The sequence below is a fragment of the Ovis aries genome, chromosome 8 (assembly GCF_016772045.2).
Source record: "Ovis aries strain OAR_USU_Benz2616 breed Rambouillet chromosome 8, ARS-UI_Ramb_v3.0, whole genome shotgun sequence".
In the NCBI taxonomy this organism is placed as follows: Eukaryota; Metazoa; Chordata; class Mammalia; order Artiodactyla; family Bovidae; genus Ovis; species Ovis aries.
In genome coordinates, this window is record NC_056061.1 from 48,370,845 (window position 1) to 48,395,428 (window position 24,584).

The 24,584-nt window shown below is 38.4% G+C and overlaps 1 protein-coding gene across 3 annotated transcripts; it reads left to right on the forward strand.

The window, feature by feature from the left end:
- The first annotated feature begins 1,201 nt into the window (after nt 1–1,201).
- SRSF12 (serine and arginine rich splicing factor 12) lies at nt 1,202–19,834 on the forward strand. 3 transcript variants are annotated; one of them, XM_027972439.3, is made up of 5 exons: nt 1,202–1,408; nt 9,013–9,117; nt 10,425–10,528; nt 10,706–10,847; nt 17,870–19,834. In XM_027972439.3, exons 1-5 carry the CDS (start codon nt 1,344–1,346, stop codon nt 18,237–18,239), a joined length of 786 nt encoding a protein of 261 aa, XP_027828240.1. In that variant the 5' UTR covers nt 1,202–1,343; the 3' UTR covers nt 18,240–19,834. The 3 variants fall into 3 exon arrangements, with proteins under 3 accessions (XP_027828240.1, XP_042109344.1, XP_042109345.1); XM_042253410.2 differs by lacking the exon at nt 9,013–9,117 and adding an exon at nt 9,254–9,600 and having other exon boundaries at nt 10,405–10,528; XM_042253411.2 differs by lacking the exon at nt 9,013–9,117 and adding an exon at nt 9,254–9,600 and having other exon boundaries at nt 10,417–10,528.
- The last annotated feature ends 4,750 nt before the right edge of the window (nt 19,835–24,584 follow it).

Below are 24,584 nucleotides of genomic sequence, written 5' to 3' on the forward strand. Positions count from 1 at the left end.
ACCACTGGATCACAAGGGAAGTCCTGCATATAGCTATTTTCATACCCTTAGCATAGGCCTATCTTTATTAGTTTGATAATTAGATTCTGCCTCCTCTACCAAGTTGTAAGCTTCAAAGAATGTGATCCCACTCCCACCCCTTAGATTCCCAGGCTAGCCCTGAGCTTGCTGTGCCCTAACGAATCACATTTTGAACGAATGGCCACTATTCCAGAAGCATTTGCTGACCTTGGGAAACTCTCACAGCCTTTGAGGCAGCCATGGGCTAGGTAGGGTGACCATATTATTTACCCTCCCAAATTAGCCACTTCTGAGAATGAAAAGGGGTGCTACTATAATTACAAGCCACCTGGTTTCGGTCCTGGTAACAAGTTTTTCTGACCACAGTAGCAAATGTGAAGGTACGAGGATTTCTAAGATGGGGTGGCTATGACATTTTGGAGAGGCAAGGAGAGGATAATTTAAATTTGCTTAATTGCCTCTGCATTTTCATCGCTTTCTCCTACACTTGTTCATTTTTTATTGTCTGGTCTTCGCTCAAGAATGTAAACTCTATGAGGGCAGGGATGTGGCTTCTTGTTTGTTGCTGGGTCCCACACCAAGAATAGTTCTCGGTGCATAGCAGGTGCTCAATAAACATCTGAATGAATGTACTCACAGCTGAATGGTGTACTCTAAACGAATAATGGATGAAGACTCAAAACACGCAGAAAAAAAAAATCCTCACAGTTTGAAAGTCTAAACAGTCTCAGCATTCAAAGGGCAGGAGGCAGAAACATTGCCAAGGTCTGGGGCTGAGGATGCAATAAAGAAGGCCCCAGTGACCATCCGGCTGTGGCGCGTTTGAAGGCATCCTTCACCCCGCCCACCTCCGACTCGTGACATCTTTTCTCCGGATGCTCTCTAACCCCCGGTTCACCTGCTTCAGCCCCTAGGACCGCTCTAGTCCATGCCCTCCTATTACACTCTGACCCAGCCGCCTCCTCTGAGAGTCCCCTTCGACCCCCCGGGACCCCCGCGCTGCCCCTTCCCCGAAGCCCTCCACCCCGGGGCTCCTGCGCCGCCCCCTTCGAAGAGGCCCTCGAATCCTGGGACCCCCCCGCCGCCCCCTCCCCGCACGCCGCTCGGCCCCGCCCCGCCCCCGCGTGGTCCGCACGGACAGACTCGCGCTGCACATCGCTCCCCCCGCGCCCGCCTCTGCGGCTGCGCGCTGGCGGGGCCGAGGCCGAGGCGAGGGGGTCGCGCCGCGGGCCGGCGGAGCTGCTGTGGCGGCGGCGGCGGCTGCGGGAGACGGAGCGAGCCCGGCGGCCGGGCAGACCCCCGAGGGAACGGAGGAAGCGGTCATGTCTCGCTACACGAGGCCCCCCAACACCTCCCTGTTCGTCAGGAACGTCGCGGACGCCACCAGGTGAGCGGCGGCGGGTCCGCAGGTTGGGGCGCGGGGGAGGGGCGGGTAACGGCCGCGACGCAGAGCCCGGCGGGGCTAGCCTGCACCTCCCCGCCGGCCGGCCCGGGGCTCGCCGTGGAGGAGCCTCTCCCGAGGCCGGCGGGGAGTGCTCGGGGCCTGGGCGGGACTCGCGCCTCCGCCCTCCCGCCCGGCCTTTCGCCCCGGCGCGGCCCCGTCTCCGGGCCCCGCCGCCCTTGACCGCCTCCCGCACCTGGGCGGCTGGCCGGTGCCTATTCCTCGCCGAGAGAACAGGAGGAGCGCCGGCTGCCCCTGGCTGGGAGCCGCGGTCACTCCCCGCCTCCGCCCCTGAGAGTTCCTCGGGCGAGTGCCAGCGTCTCGCCCCTTTGTCGCTGTGCAGGGATAAAGCCGCGCATCTCACCACCTAGATGGGAAGGAATTGGGGATGGTGAGAACGCGTTACGGAATAGTGCGTGCCTTGGGCCTTACGACTCCCTTTCCCTGTAGTCAGTAGTCTGGTTTACTTACAGGTGGCGCTGGTTCAGTTTTATTTGTTGCCCAATTTTATACTGTATACAAAGGATAACTTCAGTGGATGAGATTTATGTGTTTTTCTTTTAAAGTTTTGAGTGCAGTGGGAACACCCATCATAATGGTTTGGTTAGACTTCCCTGGTCGATTCTGTTGCATTCAGCCCACCGCCCCCCTTTGGGGAGAATTCTGTCTGCATAGTTTCTGACGTTGACTTCTTATAGCTGTGTCTTTCTCCCTCAATAGGAGCCAGAGGGGATGGGGGGGATTAGTAGACGTTTTCATTTCACTGGGCTTGCTTAATTTACTCCACAGCCCTCCTCCCCATCCCAGTCTTTATAGTTATGCAAGATTATCTTGTAGTACATAAGGGAAAGCTGAAATTCAGAGTTTCAGTGACTTACCTGGAGCTTCACGGCTGGAAATATATTGGAGCCTTTGACTCCAGAGCCATCAGGAGTAATCATCATAATTTACTTTTGAGAAGTAAATTTTAAGTCTTTTTTAGAAATTTGATTTCTGCTAGTAATATATATATGTATGTCGCAACTATAGACTGTGAGTTAACATACTTTAACATCCTAAGTATGCCTGTGTTTACATGTCTTCGCTCAGCTTGTTTATCAGCATATTACATAGAAAGCAAGCGAAATTTATAATTTGGGTAAGGTTAAAAAAATTCCTACGGTTAAACAGACCACTTGAATACTGAATAAGAGTGCAGTGAGCCAACAAAAAAAAGTTTCCAATTCTAATGGCCACAGAGGCCAGCCAAGGTAATATGAATGAATGAGTGAAGGTGTCAGGTTAAAGCCCAGTAGAATGGTGTGGACTGTCGCAAATGGAAAAGAACATGTGCCATCTCAAGGGGACAACGGCTGCTACCAAGCTTTAGCTAGTAACGACTGTATAGACATTTGGACTTGTGGCCACATTGTTTTAATTTTCAAAAGAGTCAAAAGCCTGTATTTTGTGTGTGTGAACTGTCAGTTTCAAACTGTTGGTAGTTGCTAAATTGAATTATACGAAATTGCCATTTTTGAATATTTAAAAGCTATAAAGTATTGGCATTTCCGTTTCAGCACTTTTCGTTAAATGTTTATAAACGTTGTGCAGGCCGAATAACACACACACACACACATATGTGTGATGTATGATCTCTGATCTAGATAATCAAGAATGATAATTGAGATTTATTAATTTCCTTTTCCATCTTTTCCACAACTTTTTAACATTGCCACTGGGCAGTGGAGGGTGGGGAGGGCAATCAAAATCTAGAAGGTTTGAAGTAGTGAAATTATAGTAATCCTAACATTTGTTGAGTACTCATTGTGTACCAGGCACTGTACTAAAAACCTTACATATATTATTTTATTAAGTTTTCAATAACCTTATATAACAGATGAAAATGTGAGATTTTAAAGAGATTAAGGATCTTGACTAAAACTGCTCAGCTGTTGAATAGTGTTATGAAAGTAGAATCATCACATGTAACCTTAATAGCTTTTTTTGTACAAGGTAGCATATAGTTTAACTAGCAATATGATACCTAGACACATTTTAATTTTTTAACATTTGGTATGCTTATAAAGAAAATCATTGGGATAAATGTTAAATGGGGTATAAAATTATATACAATATGTTTTCAGTTATATGAAAAATGAAGGGAAAAACTATATAAACACATAATCCACACATATAGAAAATAAGCCTAGAAGGAAATCCCTTTGAGTGGTTTTCTTTATCCTGCTTTCAAATTCTAATTGTTAGTTTTATAACAAAGTCAAGTTTTATTTTAAAATGTTCTTTAAAGTAGCTGTTCTAATATATATAATAAAGTACAAGACATTATAACATGTAGGTTAGCGAAAAATTTGTTAGAAATGAAATTCAGCAAAAGAACTAAGGAAAGGTTTAAAATTACGTTTTGTAATTTTACAATTTGTGTTATGTTTCTCTTCACTGGTGAAATAAGATGTGGATTGGGAAGAATATTAATTTTAAATCTTTTTGTATAATTTTTTTAATGGCAGATATAGTTTTCTAGTGAAACAAAGCAATGCCCACATCTCAAATAAAACATTCCTGTTTTGCTACTTAACATCATGTTAGGTTGGGGAGCACCGATCAAGTACTTCTCTGGGACATACTTAGTAGCATTCTTTGGTTATAGTGTGTATACTGCTAAGTCGCTTCAGTCGTGTCCGACTCTGTGCAACCCCATAGACGGCAGCCCACCAGGCTCCCCCGTCCCTGAGATTCTCCAGGCAAGAACACTGGAGTGGGTTGCCATTTCCTTCTCCAATGGGTGAAAGTGAAGTCCCTCAGTCACATCCGACTCTTCGCGACCCCATGGACTGCAGCCCACCAGGCTCCTCCATCTATAGGATTTTCCAGGCAAGAGTACTGGAGTGGGGTGCCATTGCCTTCTCCGATAGTGTGTAGGAGGCTTACATTAATATTGGTGTAAGTGGTGATGTAGAAAAAAGCATTAAAATCCAGCTGAATTCATGATAGGAAGTCTCAGCAAACTAGTAATAGAAGGGAACTTCCTCAGCTTATGGGCATCTATGAAAAACCTTTAGCTAACAACATATTTAATGATGAAACTGAATGCTTTCTCCTTAAGATCAGAACAAGACAAGGATGTCAATTCCTACAACCACTATTCAACATTTTATTGCAGGTCCTAACCAATGCAACAAGGCAAGAAAAATAAAGACATAAAAATTATAAAGGTAAAAGTAAAACCTGGCCCTGTTCTGAGGTGACATGTTTGTTTACATAAAGCTACAGTAACTAATAGTTTCCTTAAGTTACCAGAATATGAAGTAAATTTAGTGACAATTCTATTTGTATATACTAACAGCAAACAACAAAAACTTTAAAAATTCCTTTTATCTTAGTATCAAAACACATACTTAGGAATAAGTTTTGCAAAACCACATAAAAACCTTTGCATTGAAGATAACAACACATGGCCAAGAGCAATCAAAGAGCAACATAAATTAGTAAATATACTGTGTTCTTAGATAGGAAGGTGAACTGTTATCAGTTCGATATCAATTGATTATATTATAGATTCAAGGTATTTGTGATCAAATTGCTTTTTAAAAATGGGAATAAATTAATTCTAAAATCTATTAATATGCAAAGAATCTGAATAGCCAAAATAATATTTAAAAAGGTCACTGAAGCTGGAAGGCTTATATTCCCTGGCTTAAGATTTACTAAAAAGTTACAATATCAAAATAGTTTGTTATTGGCCTAAGGATAGACAAATAGATCAATAGAACAGAAAGAAGGTCCATAAATAATCCACACATAATAGAGTCAATTGATTTTTTAAAAGGCACTAAACTAAAGCCTTTAGAAAAAAAACCTTTCCACCAGATGATGCTGTACCAACTGGATATATATGTAGGGAAAAAATGTACTTTGACCTCTTCCCACATAATTTGAACTGGATCATTAATTGATATGTAAAAGATAAAATGGTAAAGCTTTTAGAAGAAAGCAAAGGAAAATATCTGTATGACTTAGGGATAGGCAGATTTTTTATAAGACAAAGTCATTACCTTAAAAGGGAATATTGAAAAATCAGATTTCTCCAAAATTAAAATTTCTGTTCATTAAGAAATTAAATAGGTGAGCCAGGGACTGGGAGAAAGTATTCAGAAGGCATATATCTCACAAAGGACTTTTTCTAAGAATATAATGAACTTTTTTTATAAGTCAACAATGAAAAGACAAATATTATTAAAAATGGACAAAAAACTCCTACATGTGCAAAAAAATACATATGAATGTCCAATTAGCATGTGAAAAAGTGCTCAGCATCAGTTGTACAACACAAATGTACACATTGAAATGCAAAAATTGCAATGCAAATTGAAGCCGCATTAAGATTCCACTTAATACCCTCTTGAATGGCTAAAATTCAAACGACTGACAATACAAAGTGCTGACAGAGATGGGCAGAACTGAATCATACATGTTGTTGGTAAGAGTAGAAAATGTTAACAACCATTTTGCAGAACTGTTTGGTCGGTTCATAGAAATTAAATATATATGTATATATATCCTCTTTAGCCCAGAAATTCTGACTCTAGAATAAATGACCCATAAGCATGTAACGATGTTGAACCTAACTGGTGTTTACAGAAATTAAAATTCAAATAATGAGATACCCATTCACTTTATATCCTTCAGAATGGCAGGGAGTGAGGAGTTGGATTCTTAGGAATTCTGATGCATGTCTTGAGGAGTATAAGTTGATTTGGCCATTTTGAAGAAAATGTAGTAAAGCTGAAGATATGTATACTCTTCAGCCCATCAATTCAACGGCTAGTGGTGCATCCCAGAAAACTATGCTGCAGCACAATTTGCGGTTAAAAAAAGGAAGCATATTAAATGCTCACCCATAGAAGTGTGTGTAAAATTGTGGTTTATCCATAACAATACCAATACAGAGTTAAAATGAGTGAACTAGAGCACCATGAAGAAATCTCAAGGGTGGAAAAGGCAAGGTTCAAAATTTTACAGGTAATCTGATACCTTTTATATAGATTTGCAGTAGAAATACAAAGTTATGTAGAGGAATGATGAACACCAGTGATTATTTCTAAGGAGAAGGAGACAATATCTTACTTAAAAAATACTAAAAATTACAAGTATAGTAATTATTAAGGCATAATAAATCTTATTGATGGATACATGGGTGTTTAATATCAAAATAGATTACACCAGAAATACAAAAATCAATGAAAAAAACAGCTAATAGATGGAGTGGAGACTGAATGAGAGCCAGTTCTTTTGAGAAGGTTCATTCCCTCAGACTTCTGGGATTCTAAGTCTACGACGCATTGCTCTAGCCTCGTTTATATATCTAGTATCCTTTTCTGTCAGCCACTCACATTTGGTTGATGGAATTGGTTGCCTCTGAAGGTACTCATTTGAATTCTAGCTTTGCTACTGGCCGTGTGTATCTTTGGGCAAGGTAACTGCTCTCCTTTCAGTCTCCTTGACTGGTAAATGGTAACAGTAATGTGTCCTTCACTCATTAATACACAGGTATATTCTGAGGCCTCCTATATGCCTAGCAACTATGCTAGGTACTGAGATAAATTAGTGACATCTGCTTTAGAAGTGATTCTCAACCCTGAGCCTCAGAATTGCCTATGAAACCCTTAAAAAATTAAACATAACTGGGGCTCACCATGGGAAGCACAAATTAGGTCAGGGATTAAAAGATCAGGCTAGAATGCCTGCTTCTATGATATCTCCTTTATAGATGATTCCAATATTCAGGAATGGTTGAGAATTTTTGCTGTTGGTCTGTGTTTTATGGGAGCAGGAATTGTGTCTGTCTTGTTCTCCATCATATTTCCAGAGCCTGGCCCATAATACATACTCAATAAGTATTTGTTGAATGAATAAATGAAAGAAAAAGACATTGTCATTGTCCTCTAAATCTAAAGTTAACAGTCACTCATGAAAGGCAGGCAGTTAAGCATGGTATAGTGAATATTAAAAATAACATAAAAATAAAATGAAGTTGTCATATCAACGTAATATTGGCTACTTGGTCAGTGTTGAATCTTTATTTGATTCTTAAATTCATATCTCTAGCTTTAATCACTGACTTCTAGTCTTGAGAAAAAGTAAAATTGAATTTGTATAACCACAGTTTTCAGTTGCTCATAGAATAGAACTTTTATGGCTGTTCCACCATCACCTCAAATTTGGCATTTCCAAACGTGAAAGTTTCTTCTTTTGCCTCTCCTCAATCTTCAATCTAACTCTCTTTTCCAGCTATCTGATTTTTATCTTGGACACCATCTTTCTTCCATTTCCCTGAGTTAGAAGCTTTGTACTCATCTTTGGGCCCTTTTTTCTACGGAGCATGTTTTGAAATACTCTTTAATTCCTCTAAGCCGTGTTTTGTGCTCATAGCTGGTTTTGAAACTAAGAGCTCCATGAGGCAGTAGGATGTAGTCATTAGGAAGCCAGACTGGTTAGTGTCAGATCGTGGGAGTTTGCTTCCAGCTCTGTCTCTTGCTGACTCGGTGACGTTAGGTGACTTCATCTGTCTCTACCCTCATCTGTAAACAACATTTGTTAAGATCTGTTATGGGAATTAAGTGGTCTTAAGGTGAACAGTGGCTGGTATATAAATGCAGTATAAACGTCAGTTTTTAATGCTAAGTGTTTTGTCTCTTCAGTTAAATTGTAAATCCTGAAGAGAAATATTATGCTATGTGTTTCCTTGGTTTCCCCTCTTTAATACCTATGACAGTAGAAAGCATGTAAGTGACTCAAAAATACTTGCCAGATTTGAGGCTCTGGTAGTTATTTTTGCTTTATGTTTACTAATAAATCATCGATTTTTCTTTTAAAGCCTGAGAAAGAACTTTAGGACTTCTTTAGAATCTTATTGCTATCTGAAAACATTTAACATAAATATGAAATCATAGTGAGACAAATAAATGTATTCTTAATGAATAGTTAATAGTACTCTGTATTTTGACAGTTGAAAAGTCTTGTAATAGAAGTAACTTTCAAAAGTGCATATGCTCTATATAAAATAAATAACCAACAAAGACCTACTGTATAGCACAGGGAACTGTACTCAATATTTTGTAATCTATAAGGGAAAAGAATTTGAAAAGGAATGTGTAGAAAATATATAGAAACTAAATCACTGTGCTGTACACTTGAAACTAACACAGTATTGTAAATCAACTATACTTCAGTTTTGAAAAAGCAAAAAAATTAAGTGAATGTGCTGGATCAGTATCCTCAACCTGAATAAACATAAAAGCCACCTAGAGTGCTTATAAAAATACAAATTTCCAGACCTCTTGAATCAGAATCTCCAAGACTTAGAACTGAGAATTTGTTGTTTTATTTTTTCTTTCTTTTCTAAACCCTGGATGATTCCTATGAGAGACAATTTTAGCTAATTCTAGTCCGGAAACTATACTTTCTTCTGAAGTTTTTAACTGAATTTCTGTAGGCAAAATATTTGAATCTAGCTATTCATATTTCTTTACCTTATTTCTAAAATACTTCAGGCCTGAGGACTTGCGCCGTGAGTTTGGTCGATATGGCCCTATAGTAGACGTTTACATTCCACTTGACTTCTACACCCGCCGCCCAAGAGGATTTGCTTATGTCCAATATCCTTTATGTTACTGTGTGCATGTGCGTAGACTACATACATGTGCATATACATGTGTGTATACATACACGTACTCAGGAGCGTATTTATGAAATAATATTGCCTAATTAAATGTGTTTATTTCTTTATCTCAGAAAATCTAATGCAGTCCACAGTAGCTGGCAAGCGCCCCTCAGTTTGAACCAACCTGTTAGCTAGAATCCAAGCATAAACCGAGCAGGCAAGACAAAAGGCACCTAAAGTTCAAGCATCAAGGAGTAAAGAGGGAGGGTGGACACAGATATAAAGACCTGGAAGAGGGGAAGTCTTTACCAAGCAAAAGACAAAGCCAACACCAGGTTGAGACTTCGGCTTTCCTACATTTACTCAGAGTTCCAGGATCAAAGCCAAGTCTGATTTTGTTGGTTCTGCGTCTCTTATAAAGTCCATCTTGCAAGCCCTAAAGAATAAAGGTCAAGGTTCAAGATCAAGTGACACTGAGGTAATTGCCTAAGTCTCATTTTGTATTGCATTACTTGAGCTTTTTCTGTTTCTAAAAAGTTAAACCAGTGACAAACTCCTGAAATACAGCTAGTTGGTTTATATAGTTTGTTTCCATTTTAGTTAGGTTTATTATATAATTTACATAGATAAGGGAGTTCAGTGGGATATATAATTCCAGATGTTAACAGATTGTTTATAGATGTTAATAGATTGTTTATGTATCTCTTTTATAATTATATCCGAAGTAATAAAAACATAAACGTATTTTAAAGCAGTAGGTTCAAAGTCAAATATGATCGGTTTTGAAAATATGTTTTAGCTCACTTATATGTGTGCACTTTTGTTTATAAGTAATTTCTCCTAAATTAATTTAAAAAGCCTGTTAATGAAACAGTAATTTTAATTTCAGAATGAAGGCTTCTGTGTACTGATTTTACCTGAAATACTGAAAAACCTGGTAAATCTTTTACCTAAGAGAAGGGAGTGAGTCCTGCCTAAATGTTTTATTTGATAATACTAGCCAGTGTTGGACTTATTCTCATGTTTCAAATTACATGCATTCTACAGCTTTTAATGTATACATTAAAAATACAGTTAGAGATTTGTTTCTGTTCTTTTTATTTTCAGACTCACTCTTCAGAATCATAATGGGGCATTTGTTTTGATAGTGGTGTTTTTTCTGATTTTTTTCAATTATGTTAGAGATATGACCTTAAAAACTTGAGCTTGTTTTTCCTAATAATTTCATGCCACCTGTACATTATTTTTAAAAAATAATATTTTTGATATCTGATGTTCAAAGTGTCCTTAACAGCTAGTCATATTTGAAGATGTTCGTGATGCTGAAGACGCACTTTATAACCTCAACAGAAAGTGGGTATGTGGCCGTCAGATTGAAATACAGTTTGCACAAGGTGATCGCAAAAGTAAGTGTGATTTAATAGCAGATCTTGCTTTTTTAGCAGGATGAGTTTCAGCAATGACAAATTTGTTAATTTAAAATTATTTCAGAATATAATACTATTTGAGTGGCTTATTTATTGAATGATTATTTATTGAGGTTTTCAGGTAATGAATTATAAATCTTGAACTTCATATTCTAGCACCAGGCCAGATGAAATCAAAAGAACGTCACCCTTGTTCTCCAAGTGATCATAGGAGATCAAGAAGCCCTAGCCAAAGGAGAACCCGAAGTAGAAGTTCCTCATGGGGAAGAAATAGGCGGCGATCGGACAGCCTTAAAGAGTGAGTACAAACTAAAAGGGAATTGAAAACTTACTTTTCTGCTGTTTCCAGAAAACATTTTAAAGAGTTTTCAAAAACAGGACACCAGAATCATTTTATTTAATATACATCAAGTATCAACTTTTTTAGAAGGATATGCTCCTCTCAATTTATAATGTATTGTTATTTTAACTTGGGTTTGTTAGATACCTTTCAGTGTGTTCATTTTATCTTTCTAATAGAAAGATAATATATACTGAGGAAAAAAGCAAAAATTGAAAGTTGTATACTTGAAAATAAAATGAGGATTTTAAATAAAAATTTTTAAATGAACCCCCAAATTAAGAATCTGAGGCCTGATAATTAAAAACTCATATGAAATAAAATAGAATCATTTGTGAAAGGAAGTTGACCAAAATGTGAATCAGTGTATTTATAAAAAGCAAATTATTTCGAGAATAAATTCCAAGTATGGTAGCATTGTAGGAAGAAAATATAAAAGTAGTAGATTTTTCAGAAAAAGATGTTTACAAGTTATCTGTTTTTCCTGGTAGGGGTTAGTTTCTGTTAGAATAATAGGAAATTGCAGTGGAAATTACTTGATAATGCTGTTTTAGTCATAACTGAAATTGTATTAGCATACCTAAATTCTGCCACTTAACTGTTTTTCTCTTGAGTTTTAATGCTGTAATTTTATAGGCATATAGAATTTTAAGGTGAATTCTGTTTTAGAGATTGATCAGCGTTTATGCTACTATCCTCTTTCTATGAGTAATAAAGAGTTGACTCTCCTGGGGCTTCCTTCACAATCCAGTGGTTAAGTCTTCAGGCTTCCACTGCAGGGGACTTATCTTGGGTTTGATCCCTGGTTAGGGAACTAAGCTCCCACATGCCACATGGCGCAGTTAGTGATAAGAAAGAGTTGGCTCTCCTGGGCCATATATCTAAGCTGTCCAGTGACAACGTAACCTCAAATCAGAGCTGATCTGTAGAGCTGCTCACTTTCACTCCACTCCCTCGTTCCTCAACTCCCAGGAGCCTATACAAGGAAGAGTCCAACATAGGGTGTATGTACCTGAGCTAGACAGTCTTTACCCCAAGTACCTAGTTCTAAAAACAAGACTGTAAAGTGGCCTGGCTCCAGTCCCTCCAACCAAGTGGAAAGAAAAGACTAGGAAGAGAGAAATATCTGAGAATCCTGATTATTAGAAAATGTGGCCAACTCAGAGCCCTAGAATCTTAACATGTCAGATCAGTCCCTCTCCTTGGGTTTGAAACAAATGTTTTGATTTTGGCACATTCTTAGGGAGGCATGCAAGTAAGAGGAAGCCTTGAGTTCCTTTTATAAGCCAGGAGAACCCACGTCAGGATTGAGCCATCACCAAGGTGAATAAAGAAATATTTAGGAACAGTTATGTTTTGGTCTGGAATTTGATTCTTTTATCATACTGGGTCTAATAGTGTAAGAATATAAACCTCCCATGAATCTGTGGAGAATAATCCATTTTGTTCCATACTGATTGATTATTTGAGATTTTGACACCAATATACTCAAATACAAGTTACATTTATAGAACCTAAAATGTGGTGAGAACAAATTAAGAAATTTTATATGCCATGTGTGTCGCAAAGTCACACCAATACCACTGGTATTGCTTCTGACTTCACAAAGGAAATGAGTAGTATGAATGATATTCAGCATTTCATATTACTATAAGTTAATGGTTTATATACAAAAAATCAAACTAGATATAATATTGTACCTAAAGCAATACTTTCGTAACTTACTAAATGATAACCAGTGGTCTTAAAGAGTAAAAGAAAAGGAGAAAATTGTCCATCTGATTCATTAAAAATATAAGCTGTTCCAAATGCATTAGAGCCTTAATCAACCACCTTTTCTCCTGATTAATCTAGAGAAGTGAATATTCACAGCATTTTCTGCTTTCTAGTGGCAGTAAAGTAAACTACTTGTCTGGAGTACTACTGTCAGTTCCCAGTCACTGTGGAGTATCAGGAATAGAAAGAACCACATTTTCTTATAAGACAGTACAGTTCTACTTTGTTCTAGTTATAGTTCTAGAGGTTAAGACTGTTGCTTAAGCTCTCTGACCTCAGTGGTTTTTGTTTACAGTTACAGTATTTGTTGTTCAGCCACTCAGTCCTGTCAGACTCTTCAAGACCCCATGGACTGCAGCACACGGAGGGTTCCCTGTCCTTCACCGTCTCCTGGAGTTTGCTCAAATTCATGTCCATTGAGTTGATGCCATCCAACCATTTCATCCTCTGTCACACCCTTTTCCTGCCCTCACTCCTTCCCAGCATCAGGGTCTTTTCCAGTGAGTCAGCTCTTTGCATCAGGTGGCCAGAGTATCAGAGCTTCAGCGTCAGTCCTTCCAGTGAATATTCAGGAATGATTTCCTTTAGGATGGACTGGTTGGATCTCCTTGCTGTCAAAGGGACTTTCAGGAGTCTTTTCCAGCACCACAGTTGGAAAGCATCAATTCTTTGGGTCTCAGCCTTCTTTATGGTCCTGTTCTCACATCTGTACATGACTTCTGGAAAACCATACAGCTTTGACTATACAGACTTTTGTTAGCAAAGTGATGTCTCTGCTTTTTAATATGCTGTTTAGGTTCGTCATAGCTTTTCTTCCAAGGAGCAAGTATCTTTTAATTTCCATGGCTGTGGTCACCATCTGCAGTGATTTTGGAGCCCAAGAAGATTGTCTGTCACTGTTTCCATTGTTTCCCCACTATTTGCCATGAAGTGATGGGACTGGATGCCATGATCTTCATTTTTTGACTGTTGAGTTTTAAGCCAGCTTTTTTACTCCGCTCTTTCATCTTCATCAAGAGGCTATTTGCTGTTCACTTTCTGCCATCACGGTGGTGTCATCTGTGTATCTGAGGTTATTGATACTTCTCCTGGCAATCTTGATTCCAGCTTGTGTTTCAGCCAGCCTGGCATTTTGCATGAGGTACTCTGCATATGAATTAAATAAGTAGAGTAACAATATACAGCCTTGATGTACTCTTTTCCCAGTTTTGAAACAGTCCATTGTTCCATGTCCTGTTCTTACTGTTGCTTCTTGACCTGCATAGGGTTTTCTTAGGAGGCAAGTAAAGTGATCTGGTATTCCCATCTCTGGAATTTTCTACAGTTTGTTGTGATCTACAGTCAAATTTTCTACAGTCAAAGTCTTTAGCATAGTCAATGAAGCAGAAGTAGATGTTTTTTGAAATTCCCTTGCTTTTCCTATGATCCAATGGATGTTGGCAATTCGATCTCTGGTTCCTCTGCCTTTTCTAAATTCAGCCTGTACATCTGGAAGTTGCACTGTTGATTCCTGGCTTAAAGGATTTTGAGCATTACCTTGCTAGCATGTCCAATGAGCTCAACTGTTTGGTAGTTTGAACATTCTTTGGCATTGGACTTCTTTGGAATTGGGATGAAAACTGACCTTTTCCAGTCCTGTGGTCATTACTGAGTTTTCCAAATTTGCTGGGCTATTGAGTGCAGCACTTTAACAGCATAATCTTTTAGGATTTGAACCAGCTCAGCTGGAATTCCATCACCTCCATTAGCTTTATTCATAGTGATGCTTCCTAAGGCCACTTGACTTCACATTCCAGGATGTCTGTCTCCAGGTGAGTTATCACACCATAGTGGTTATCCGGGTCATTAAGACCTTTTTTGTATAGGTTTTCTGTGTATTCTTGCCACCTCTTCCGAATACCTTCTACTTCTGTTATGTCCATACCGTTTCTGTCCTTTATTGTACCCATCTTTGCATGAAATGTTCCCGTGGTATCTCTGATTTTCTTGAAGAGATAGATCTCTAGTCTTTTCCATTTTGTTGTTTTCCTCTGTTTCTTTGCATTGTTCACTCAGTTTTTCAATCTTTCAGCTGCTGTGTTTTGCTAACCTCTTAGAGTCTTACATGTGCCGCATAGATGGTGGCCAGTGACTTAAGGAAAATTTATAGGCAGAGTTTAGGGTGAGGTGAGGTGGTTTGTCTGCATTTTCCTCATCTCTGAGATTTTTGTCTGTTAAGTCTTGGCCATTTTGATGGCCCTGAATTATAATCTCTGTCTCTTCAGTTTAGTCCAGTAGCTATTTTCTAGTTGGGCTTAATTCTCCCATTCTGGCTTTTGGAAAACGGTCTCAGGAAAAGAGCCATGGCTTGTAACCCTTCAAGTTCTGCTTTTGTTGATTATTCTCCAGTGTCTTTTAACAGTTGTTTTATAAGTGTTGTCAGTTCAGTTCAGTTCAGTCACTCAGCCGTGTCCAACTCTTTGCGACCCCATGAATCGCAGCACACCAGGCCTCCCTGTCCATCACCAACTCCCACAGTTCACTCAAACCCACGTCCATCGAGTCGATGATGCCATCCAGCCATCTCATCCTCTGTCATCCCCTTCTCCTCCTGCCCCCAACCCCTCCCAGCATCAGAGTCTTTTCCAATGAGTCAGCTCTTCTCATGAGGTGGCCAAAGTACTGGAGTTTCAGCTTTAGCATCATTCCTTCCAAAGAACATCCAGGACTGATCTCCTTTAGGATGGACTGGTTTGACCTCCTTGCAGTCCAAGGGACTCTCAAGAGTCTTCTCCAGCACTACAGTTTAAAAGCATCAATTCTTCGGTGCTCAGCTTTCTTCACAGTCCAACTTTCACATCCATACATGACTACTGGAAAAACCATAGCATTGACTAGATGGACCTTTGTTGGCAAAGTACTGTCTCTGCTTTTGAATATGCTGTCTAGGTTGGTCATAACTTTCCTTCCAAGGAGTAAGTGTCTTTTAATTTCATGGCTGCAGTCACCATCTGCAGTGATTTTGGAGCCCAAAAAATAAAGTCTGACACTGTTTTCACTGTTTCTCCATCTATTTGCCATGAAGTGATGGGACCAGATGCCATGATCTTTGTTTTCTGAATGTTGAGCTTTAAGCCAACTTTTTCACTCTCCTCTTTCATGTTCATCAAGAGGCTCTTTAGTTTCTTCACTTTCTGCCGTAAGGGTGGTGTCATCTGCATATCTGAGGTTATTGATATTTCTCCTGGCAATCTTGATTCCAGCTTGTGCTTCCTCCAGCCCAGTGTTTCTCATGATGTACTCTGCATATAAGTTAAATAAGCAGGGTGACAATATACAGCCTTGATGTACTCCTTTTCCTATTTGGAACCATTCTGTTGTTCCATGTCCAGTTCTAACTGTTGCTTCCTGACCTGCATACAGATTTCTCAAGAGGCGGGTCAGGTGGTCTGGTGTTCTCATCTCTTTCAGAATTTTCCATAGTTTATTGTGATCCACACAGTCAAAGGCTTTGGCATAGTCAATAAAGCAGAAATAGATGTTTTTCTGGAACTCTCTTGCTTTTTTGATGATCCAGTGGATGTTGGCAATTTGATCTCTGGTTCCTCTGCCTTTTCTAAAACCAGCTTGAACATCTGGAATTTCACAGTTCACGTATCGCTGAAGCCTTGCTTGGAGAATTTTGAGCATTACTTTACTAGCGTTGTGAGATGAGTGCAATTGTGTGGTAGTTTGAGCATTCTTTGGCATTGCCTTTCTTTGGGATTAGAATGAAAACTGACCTTTTCCAGTCCTGTGGACACTGCTGAGTTTTCCAAATTTGCTGGCATACTGAGTGCAGCACTTTCACCGCATCATCTTTTAGGATTTGAAATAGCTCTACTGGAATTCCATCACCTCCACTAGCTTTGTTCACAGTGATGCTTTCTAAGGCCCACTTGACTTCACATTCCAGGATGTCTGGCTCTAGGTGAGTCATCACGCCATCGTGATTATCTTGGTCTTAAAGATCTTTTTTGTGCAGTTCTTCTGTGTATTCATGGAGAAGAAAATGGCAACCCACTCCAGTACTCTTGCCTGGAAAATCCCATGGAAGGAGGTAGGCTACAGTCCACGGGATCATAAAGAGTTGGACACGACTGAGCTACTTCACTTCTGTGTATTCTTGCCACCTCTTCTTAATATCTTCTGCTTCTGTTAGTTCCATACCATTTCTGTCCTTTATCGAGCCCATCTTTGCATGAAATGTTCCCTTGGTATCTCTAATTTTCTTGAAGAGATCTCTAGTCTTTCCCATTCTGTTGTTTTCCTCTATTTCTTTGCATTGATCACTGAGGAAGGCTTTCTTATCTCTCCTTGCTATTCTTTGGAACTCTGTATTCAGATGCTTATAACTTTCCTTTTCTCCTTTGCTTTTTGCTTCTCTTCATTTCACAGCTATTTGTAAGGCCTCCCCAGACAGCCGTTTTGCTTTTTTGCATTTCTTTTCCATGGGGATGATCTTGATCCCTGTCTCCTGTACAGTGTCACCAACCTCCGTCCATAATTCATCAGGCACTCTATCTATCAGATCTAATCCCTTAAATCTATTTCTCACTTCCACTGTATAATCATAAGGTACTTGATTTAGGTCATACCTGAATGGTCTAGTGGTTTTCCCTACTTTCTTCAATTTAAGTCTGAATTTGGCAATAAGGAGTTCATGATCTGAGCCACAGTCAGCTCCTGGTCTTGTTTTTGTTGACTGTATAGAGCTTCTCCATCTTTGGCTGCAAAGAATATAATCTAGCCTTTTAATATAGCTTTTTTTTTAACGGGAAGATTGGTCTAGAACAAGCTGCTCTGTCATGGCAAGATTCAGAAGTCCTCCATCTAGGTTTTTGCTTTTATTAACATTATTTAATATTCTTAGATATTGTATCTTTTTTCCCCTTTCAGATTTTCTTACCTCTTAGGAATTATGTAACCCAGACTAAATATGCAAAATATATTTTTCAGAACTGACTCATAAAAGATATCCAGCAAAGTCAAAATCTTTTGGTCAAATATTACAAACTTGTACATATTTTTGAACCAAAAGCAGGCATAATAAAATTAGAACTTTTTTCTCCAACAAAATCACAACTAATGTTATGTAAAGTATATAAGTTCTTGAGAGTGTTGTTTCCTAACCTATTAACTATTTTTATATGAAATATATACTCTGATGTTATGGATGTTTGCAGGTCTCGACACAGGCGATTTTCTTACAGCCAATCTAAATCTCGCTCCAAATCACTACCCAGGCGGTCTACCTCAGCAAGGCAGTCAAGAACTCCAGGAAGGAATTCTGGTTCTAGAGAACGGTCAAGGTCCAAGTCCTTGCAGAAAAGGTCCAAGTCAATAGGAAAATCACAGTCAAGCTCACCTCAGAAGCAGACTAGCTCAGGAACAAAATCAAGATCACATGGAAGACATTCTGACTCCATAGCAAGATCCCCATGTAAATCTCCCAAAGCGTATACCAATTCTGAAACGAAAGCACAAACAGCGAAACACTCTCATTTTCGATCACATTCCAGATCGCGGAGTTATCGTCATAAAAACAGTTGGTGAACAGCAACAGAAGAATGCTCCGTAGTGTTAATGTAGCTTACTTATTAAACTTCTCATTATGTTGAATAAAAATTCTTGAAGGCTTACAGAAAATGTGAGTTGATATTAGTTACTTTGGGCATGTATAAGAAATAAAGGCTCTCTCACTTGGGTTAATGAAGATTTGGTCTCAGTATAAGGGCCCACACCACAAATATGATGTGAGTGATGTCCCATCTTATGGACCGTTTTTTGCTTACATTGTGGCAGAAGAGTACTTTTTAGAGGAAATGTATAAAGTGAAACTAAATTAGAAAATTTGATTTGGATATTAAGTATTAACAGTAATTAAAAAAATATTTTTTACTTTAAAGCACTTTCATGTAAAAGTAATGATGACTGTATAATTGCATAAGGCAAACTTAAGACTGTTTGACACTGTACGTCTCCTTTGTGTTTTCTCTTTAAACTTGGGCCAATTCTTGATGGTATTAGTTCTGTATCACAAAATACTGACATTTCTAAAAGTAGAGTTTATGTAGCGATCAAGCATTCAAAAGATATTCTTTCCTAAGCTCAAAAAAGCTTCCTGAGTATAGGAACAGTATAGATAAATTGATATTAAGTTGTATCCTGTATCATGTTCATTCATGTCAGAAATAGCAAAACGTTTTAAAATACTGAATTTTGAATGGTTTGAGACTGCTATAAAAATGTGCAACACTTATAGTCCAAAAATATTCATATCAAGCCTTATACATATGAAGATTGGTACATTTTGTATAAAATCACATTTTATACCATTAATTCTACATACCTACTTTTCATCTGTTACTTAGTGGTTTCTTTTTAGAGCTTTTGTTCAAGACTTTAAATGGTATAGAATAAGTCTTGGTTTATCTTTGAAAATGTTTAGTACCTTGTATTAAACTCAAGACTGCATTCTCAGAAAACAGCTTCTCAGTACGGGATTTACATTACACTGCCCTTCGTTTTTTAAAGCCAAATAGCTTTATTGATATTCTTTTGTAGTTGTTAAAACAGAATTTCTTTAAAAATGTGTTTGTAGTTTATGTTTTTCAAAGAGTTTGGTAGTATTTGTGATAAAATGACTTTGCATATGGTTATTATAGGGGATATATTTATAGAGCTCTACTTGTGTACCTTGTTGAATTATATTGAAATTTAAAGTTCTCAGCCCATACAGTTAATATTTGTATCTAGAATGCTTAAGAAAAAAAATCTGTCATATATTTTTAGCATATAGGAGCCAGTGTTGCTTCTGTTTGTTTTGGATACAAATTCCTTTTTTTTGTTGTCCTTTTTTTGCATTTTACATCATGTGTGTAAGAAATAACTTTACAATATAATTTATATGCTGGTGGTAATTGGATAAGTACCGTAAATTCGTGTATTCTGTACTTTCTGAATAGATTTTCTCTATTTAATCATAGCAAAATTTATTTCAAAACTACAGCTCTTTGAAGTGTTCAGATGTAATAAAATTTAGTTATAAAATTATGTGGCACTATTGAAAATTGAAAGGATAGTCTGAAGAAAGAGCAAGACAAACAGTAATTTTTTGTATTTTCTAAATAAATGTTTTGGTTTATGTACATATGTAGTTATTGTGGATACTAACTACGAATTGATTATAGTGTCTACATTTAATCATATTTTCATAAAAAGTTAATAAGGCAGTGTTTCTGAACATGCTTAATCCTTTGATTTACTCTGATTTGGTTGTCCACTGTAATTGCTAGACTGCTTATGAGGATGCTGTTTGGTTTGATGGAAAAACTGGAATGATAATAGTTTAAACTTTATGATTATTTAATATGTGCTTGGCAATGCTCTGTAAAGTTTTACATTACTCACTCATCACAGAAACTTCAGGAGGGCAATGCCACTGCAGATAAGGTAAGTGAGATGAAGAGAGGTTACATGACCTGCACAAACAAGGTCACACAACATACTTTGTATAGCTGGGTGGTGGCTGGGCTCCATGCTGCCCTCCCTGATCACCATGCTTGTCTTTTTGGAAGACAAAAGTCTTTGACAGATATATGCTAAACTAAGATAATATTTAGAGGAAAAGGAGATAATAGAATTAGGAAAAGAAACAATTACAGGCTTCAGTGAAACTGGGTTCTGTGAGTAGAAATTGATTAACAATTGTGCTGATACCCTGGAAAATTGTATTCTGGGTACATCTGTTCTAGGATTCACTTGTGCTATAGAATTGTTTCTTGGGCCTTTTAAGAGAGGATACTTAGGGTAAGATTGTTAAATAAAGCAAATGTATCCCCTATCTGTGATCATTTCCTTTAAAGATTGTATATTTATTCAGGTACTTCCCCAGTTTAAATATAGGGGCACTTCCTACCTCCATTTGTTCAGGATTCATAGAGGATCAGCTATGTCAGAGAAGGTAAAGATGGCTACTTTGATTGCTTGTTTTCTTTCTCTTATAAATAATACATGTAATTGCTGTATAGCAGCTGGTATTTGCAGCTGCAGACAGATAATGGGGAAATATGCTAAACTTTTTTATCAGGATTTAACCTTGTGCCACTGGGCTATTTATCTCTAAATAAATAGAGATAACTTTATGTGGTATCTGAGATAAATATATATTAACTTGAGGTACTACTGTTCTAAGACATGCTCTTCTATTATAAATAAATATGAGTATCTGTCTTTATTCCAGTTCCATTGCATGAGGCAAAATCAGAGTTTAAAAGAAGAAACATTTAGAAATACTTTTACAATTCTTCTAAAGAAAAGTGAAAGTTGCTTAGTCATGTCAACTGTTTGCAACCCTAGAATTCTCCAGGCCAGAATGCTGGAGTGGGTGCCTTTCCCTTCTCCAGCAAATCTTCCCAACCCAGGAATCGAACCAGAGTCTCCTGCATTGCAGGTGCATTCTTTACCAACTGAGATTTTCAGGGAAGCTCATAATTCTCCTACAGAGAAGGCAATGGCACCCCACTCCAGTACTCTTGCCTGGAAAATCCCATGGATGGAGGAGCCGGGTAGGCTGCAGTCCATGGGGTTGCTAAGAGTTGGACATGACTGAGCAACTTCCCTTTCACTTTTCACTTTCATGCATTGGAGAAGGAAATGGCAACCCGCTCCAGTGTTCTTGCTTGGAGAATCCCAGGGACAGTGGAGCCTGATGGGCTGCTGTCTGTGGGGTTGCACAGAGTCGGACACGACTGAAGCAACTTGGCAGTAGCAACATAATTCTCCTAAACTACATTAAAATTGTAATTTCCTGCTTGGAGTTAAAAATTAAATTTGCTTTCCAAACAGGGTGGCAGAGTATCTGGAGTACTTGTATAACATTGCTACTTATGCAGAGGATCTTAATCCAGCATCATGAAGCCAAAGCTTCAGATCTGGCACCTGCAGATTTTAAAACAAGTCTGTGACTCCTAGTAGTTTAAAAACCAGTGGTTCAGTGATACATCCAGATACTAGTCTCAAAACTCATATATTCAATTAGAAGACATTTAAGCATTAAGTGAAGATTATGAATTTAGCATCTGAATCACTCCCTTGATGAAGATAGGATATTTAGGATCATAGCATTAGCTCCAGCATTGGTCTTCCAGGTCAGTTTAGGCCCTCTGCAAAATTTGTGTCTTGTACAAGGTGCTCTTGAATCAAGCAAACTAACCAAACTAGTGCATCCCAGACAGGCCCCATTCATTGCCTCACATAAACAGCCTCAGGGGAGTAAGCACTTCATTCTTGACTGGGCTTCCCTGAATCCCTCCCGGCCCCATCCCCCACTTAGAGAATGTTCGTGATGTACTGACCCCATCCCAGGCACACAGTAGAGCTGGGACAGCCCACAAAGAAGGTGGATGGACTATAAAGGAGTCATGAAGAAATTGGGAATTTAAAAATACACCTAGGCTACTATACCCCAGTAATAGCCCCCTCACAAAACATGGTATAATGTTTTAATTATATTTGGGGGAAAGGGCTATATGATTACTCTTCTTGAAGCTTATGTTCTAGGAATATACCACAATTTTGAATACATGAAAAAAAGTTTCAACTTGTGGAAGTAGATGCTCAAGGGGGTTGATGGTTACTATTTTTTAATGTATTATGCAATTTAAAACACCATATTAAACCTACCACTTAAAGCCTACGTAGTTTATAAACTAGTATTTAAAAAGGTTATAAATTAAAATCAAGAATATCTTAATGGTGTGTCAGGTTTCAGGTTCTTTCAGAATGTGGATAGAAGATTTAAAGGGTCAGTCTCCAAATGAGAGAATATCTTGACCACATGTCTTACTGTTTGATTTTAGGTACTGCAGCTTGTGTAGGATGAGTAGTTTCTTAGGAAAAGTGCAACTGAAACAAGAAGCAAAGTTATAGCTTCCTGAATTCAGGAGTATATTATATGAACTAAATACCTAAGAACTATATGCTTTTTAGAAATGGATGTAGATGTAGATTGAGGAAACCCAGGATTGTTTGCTATGAGCAGCTGTTTCCTAAAGAAATAACTACATTCTAGTTTTCTTAGCTTATTCCTGATAATCAGTAGTCTTAAAATGCTGTTAAATTGACTTATTTCAACAGAAATCTCAATATAAAATAGTCTTCCAGGCTCAAGTGATACCCTGTTTCAGTAGTAAGAAAAAAATGCTTTTTTTGTAAGGCGAAACTAAAAACCATTCCTATTAAGTGAGGCAGTATCCACTTTGTTGTAATACTTTACATCTTGAGGAAAAAGTACTCTGACATAAGCTGTGTAATTGGTTCAATGTATCAGGGCCTTTTTACATTTTAAAAAATGAGTGTTGCTTAAATTTATTTTAACACTGAAACATAATTTCATAAGAACCTTAAGGAAAAGCATTTACATTGATCATTGTCAGTAAACCTTAAAATGTTCAATATAGCTGAATTAGAAATAGGCTCTAGTTTTGTTAAGATACTCATAATTTTTAATGTGTATATTAAGTCTAACCATTTTTGGTATTGTTTTATACTTTATAATTCATTCCCTAGTCTTGTCATATAATCTATGTGGGTTTTTTTTTAATGCCACTTAAAAACATGGATAATAAAATTTTATTCTATGGTATCTCATACATGAAAAGCACTTGTGTAAGGTGCTCTTAGCTGGTTGTCAGTAGTCAAGTATAACTAATAATCAAAGAGGTTTCGGTGACCACACTTTTGTCCATCACCTGTTATCTACTTTTGACTAAAATGTTGTGGTTTTACATGAATATCTATCACGGAAAGTGGAACTACACTTGAAGAATAAATTTAAACGCTTTTAACTTTTCATTAGCTCCACGGATGTTAATTCTGCATTAAAGGTTTTAAAGAGTAGGAGCCAGAGAGTTGCATGCTGCTTTGTCCATCTACTTCCTGGTCACCTCAGTGCTAACCAGACCTTTGCTGCTGCTGCTGTTAAGCCGCTTCAGTCGTGTCCAACTCTGTGCAACCCCATAGACGGCAGCCCACCATGCTCCTCCATCCCTGGGATCCTCCAGGCAAGAACACTGGAGTGGGTGGCCATTTCCTTCTCCAATGCGTGAAAGTGAAAAGTGAAAGTGAAGTGTCTCAGTCGTATCTGACTCCTAGTGACCCCATGGACTACAGCCTACCAGGCTCCTCCATCCATGGGATTTGCCAGGCAAGAGTACTGGAGTGGGGTGCCATTGCCTTCTGCAACCAGCCCTCTAGCTATCCCCTTTCTTCTCCTTTGGGCATCTCATACAAACAGGTATTTCCTTACACTCCTAAGGATCATTCTTTAACTCCTCTCACACCATGGGCAGTTAGGATAAATGCCCTTCGGAATCTCTAGTCTCCACCTACCTCCTCCTCTAAATTTAGTTTCAAGCTTTAACATTTATTTCAACATTAAATAACAATTGTCACATTTCCCAAATAAGCCAGTGCTTAAGTACATGATCATTTCTCTAATTTTTCAGTTCTTATTTACAATGACTTTGGTATTTCAGTCATCATGACTAGAGTTCTGTTATTTTAGAAGTTATGACCAACTAAGCAGCCTAGTTTTAAGTGCAAAGAAAAAACATTCAGTTTACAGCCTCAAAAGATTGACTTATTTGTGCTTTATATTTAAATGAATTTTTGGAATTGTTGGCAAATACTCAATTTGTGTATAATGTAGGAGTAATGAGGTTTAATTGCTAAATGGACCCATGAACTGTGCCTGCCAGGCTCCTCTGTCCATGGGATTTCCCAGGCAAGAATACTGGAGTGCATTTCCGTTTTCTTCTCCAGGGGATATTCTTGAACCAGAGATCAAACCCAGGTCTCCTGCGTTGCAGGCAGATTCTTTACTGACTGAGCCACCAG

Coding starts and splice junctions, on each gene's coding strand:
- SRSF12 (XM_027972439.3), top strand. CDS start 1,344: ATGTCTCGCTACACGAGGCCCCCCAACACCTCCCTGTTCGTCAGGAAC. Junction 9,118..10,424: donor AGAGGATTTGCTTATGTCCA/ATATCCTTTATG, acceptor ACAGCTAGTCAT/ATTTGAAGATGTTCGTGATG. Junction 10,848..17,869: donor CGATCGGACAGCCTTAAAGA/GTGAGTACAAAC, acceptor GGATGTTTGCAG/GTCTCGACACAGGCGATTTT.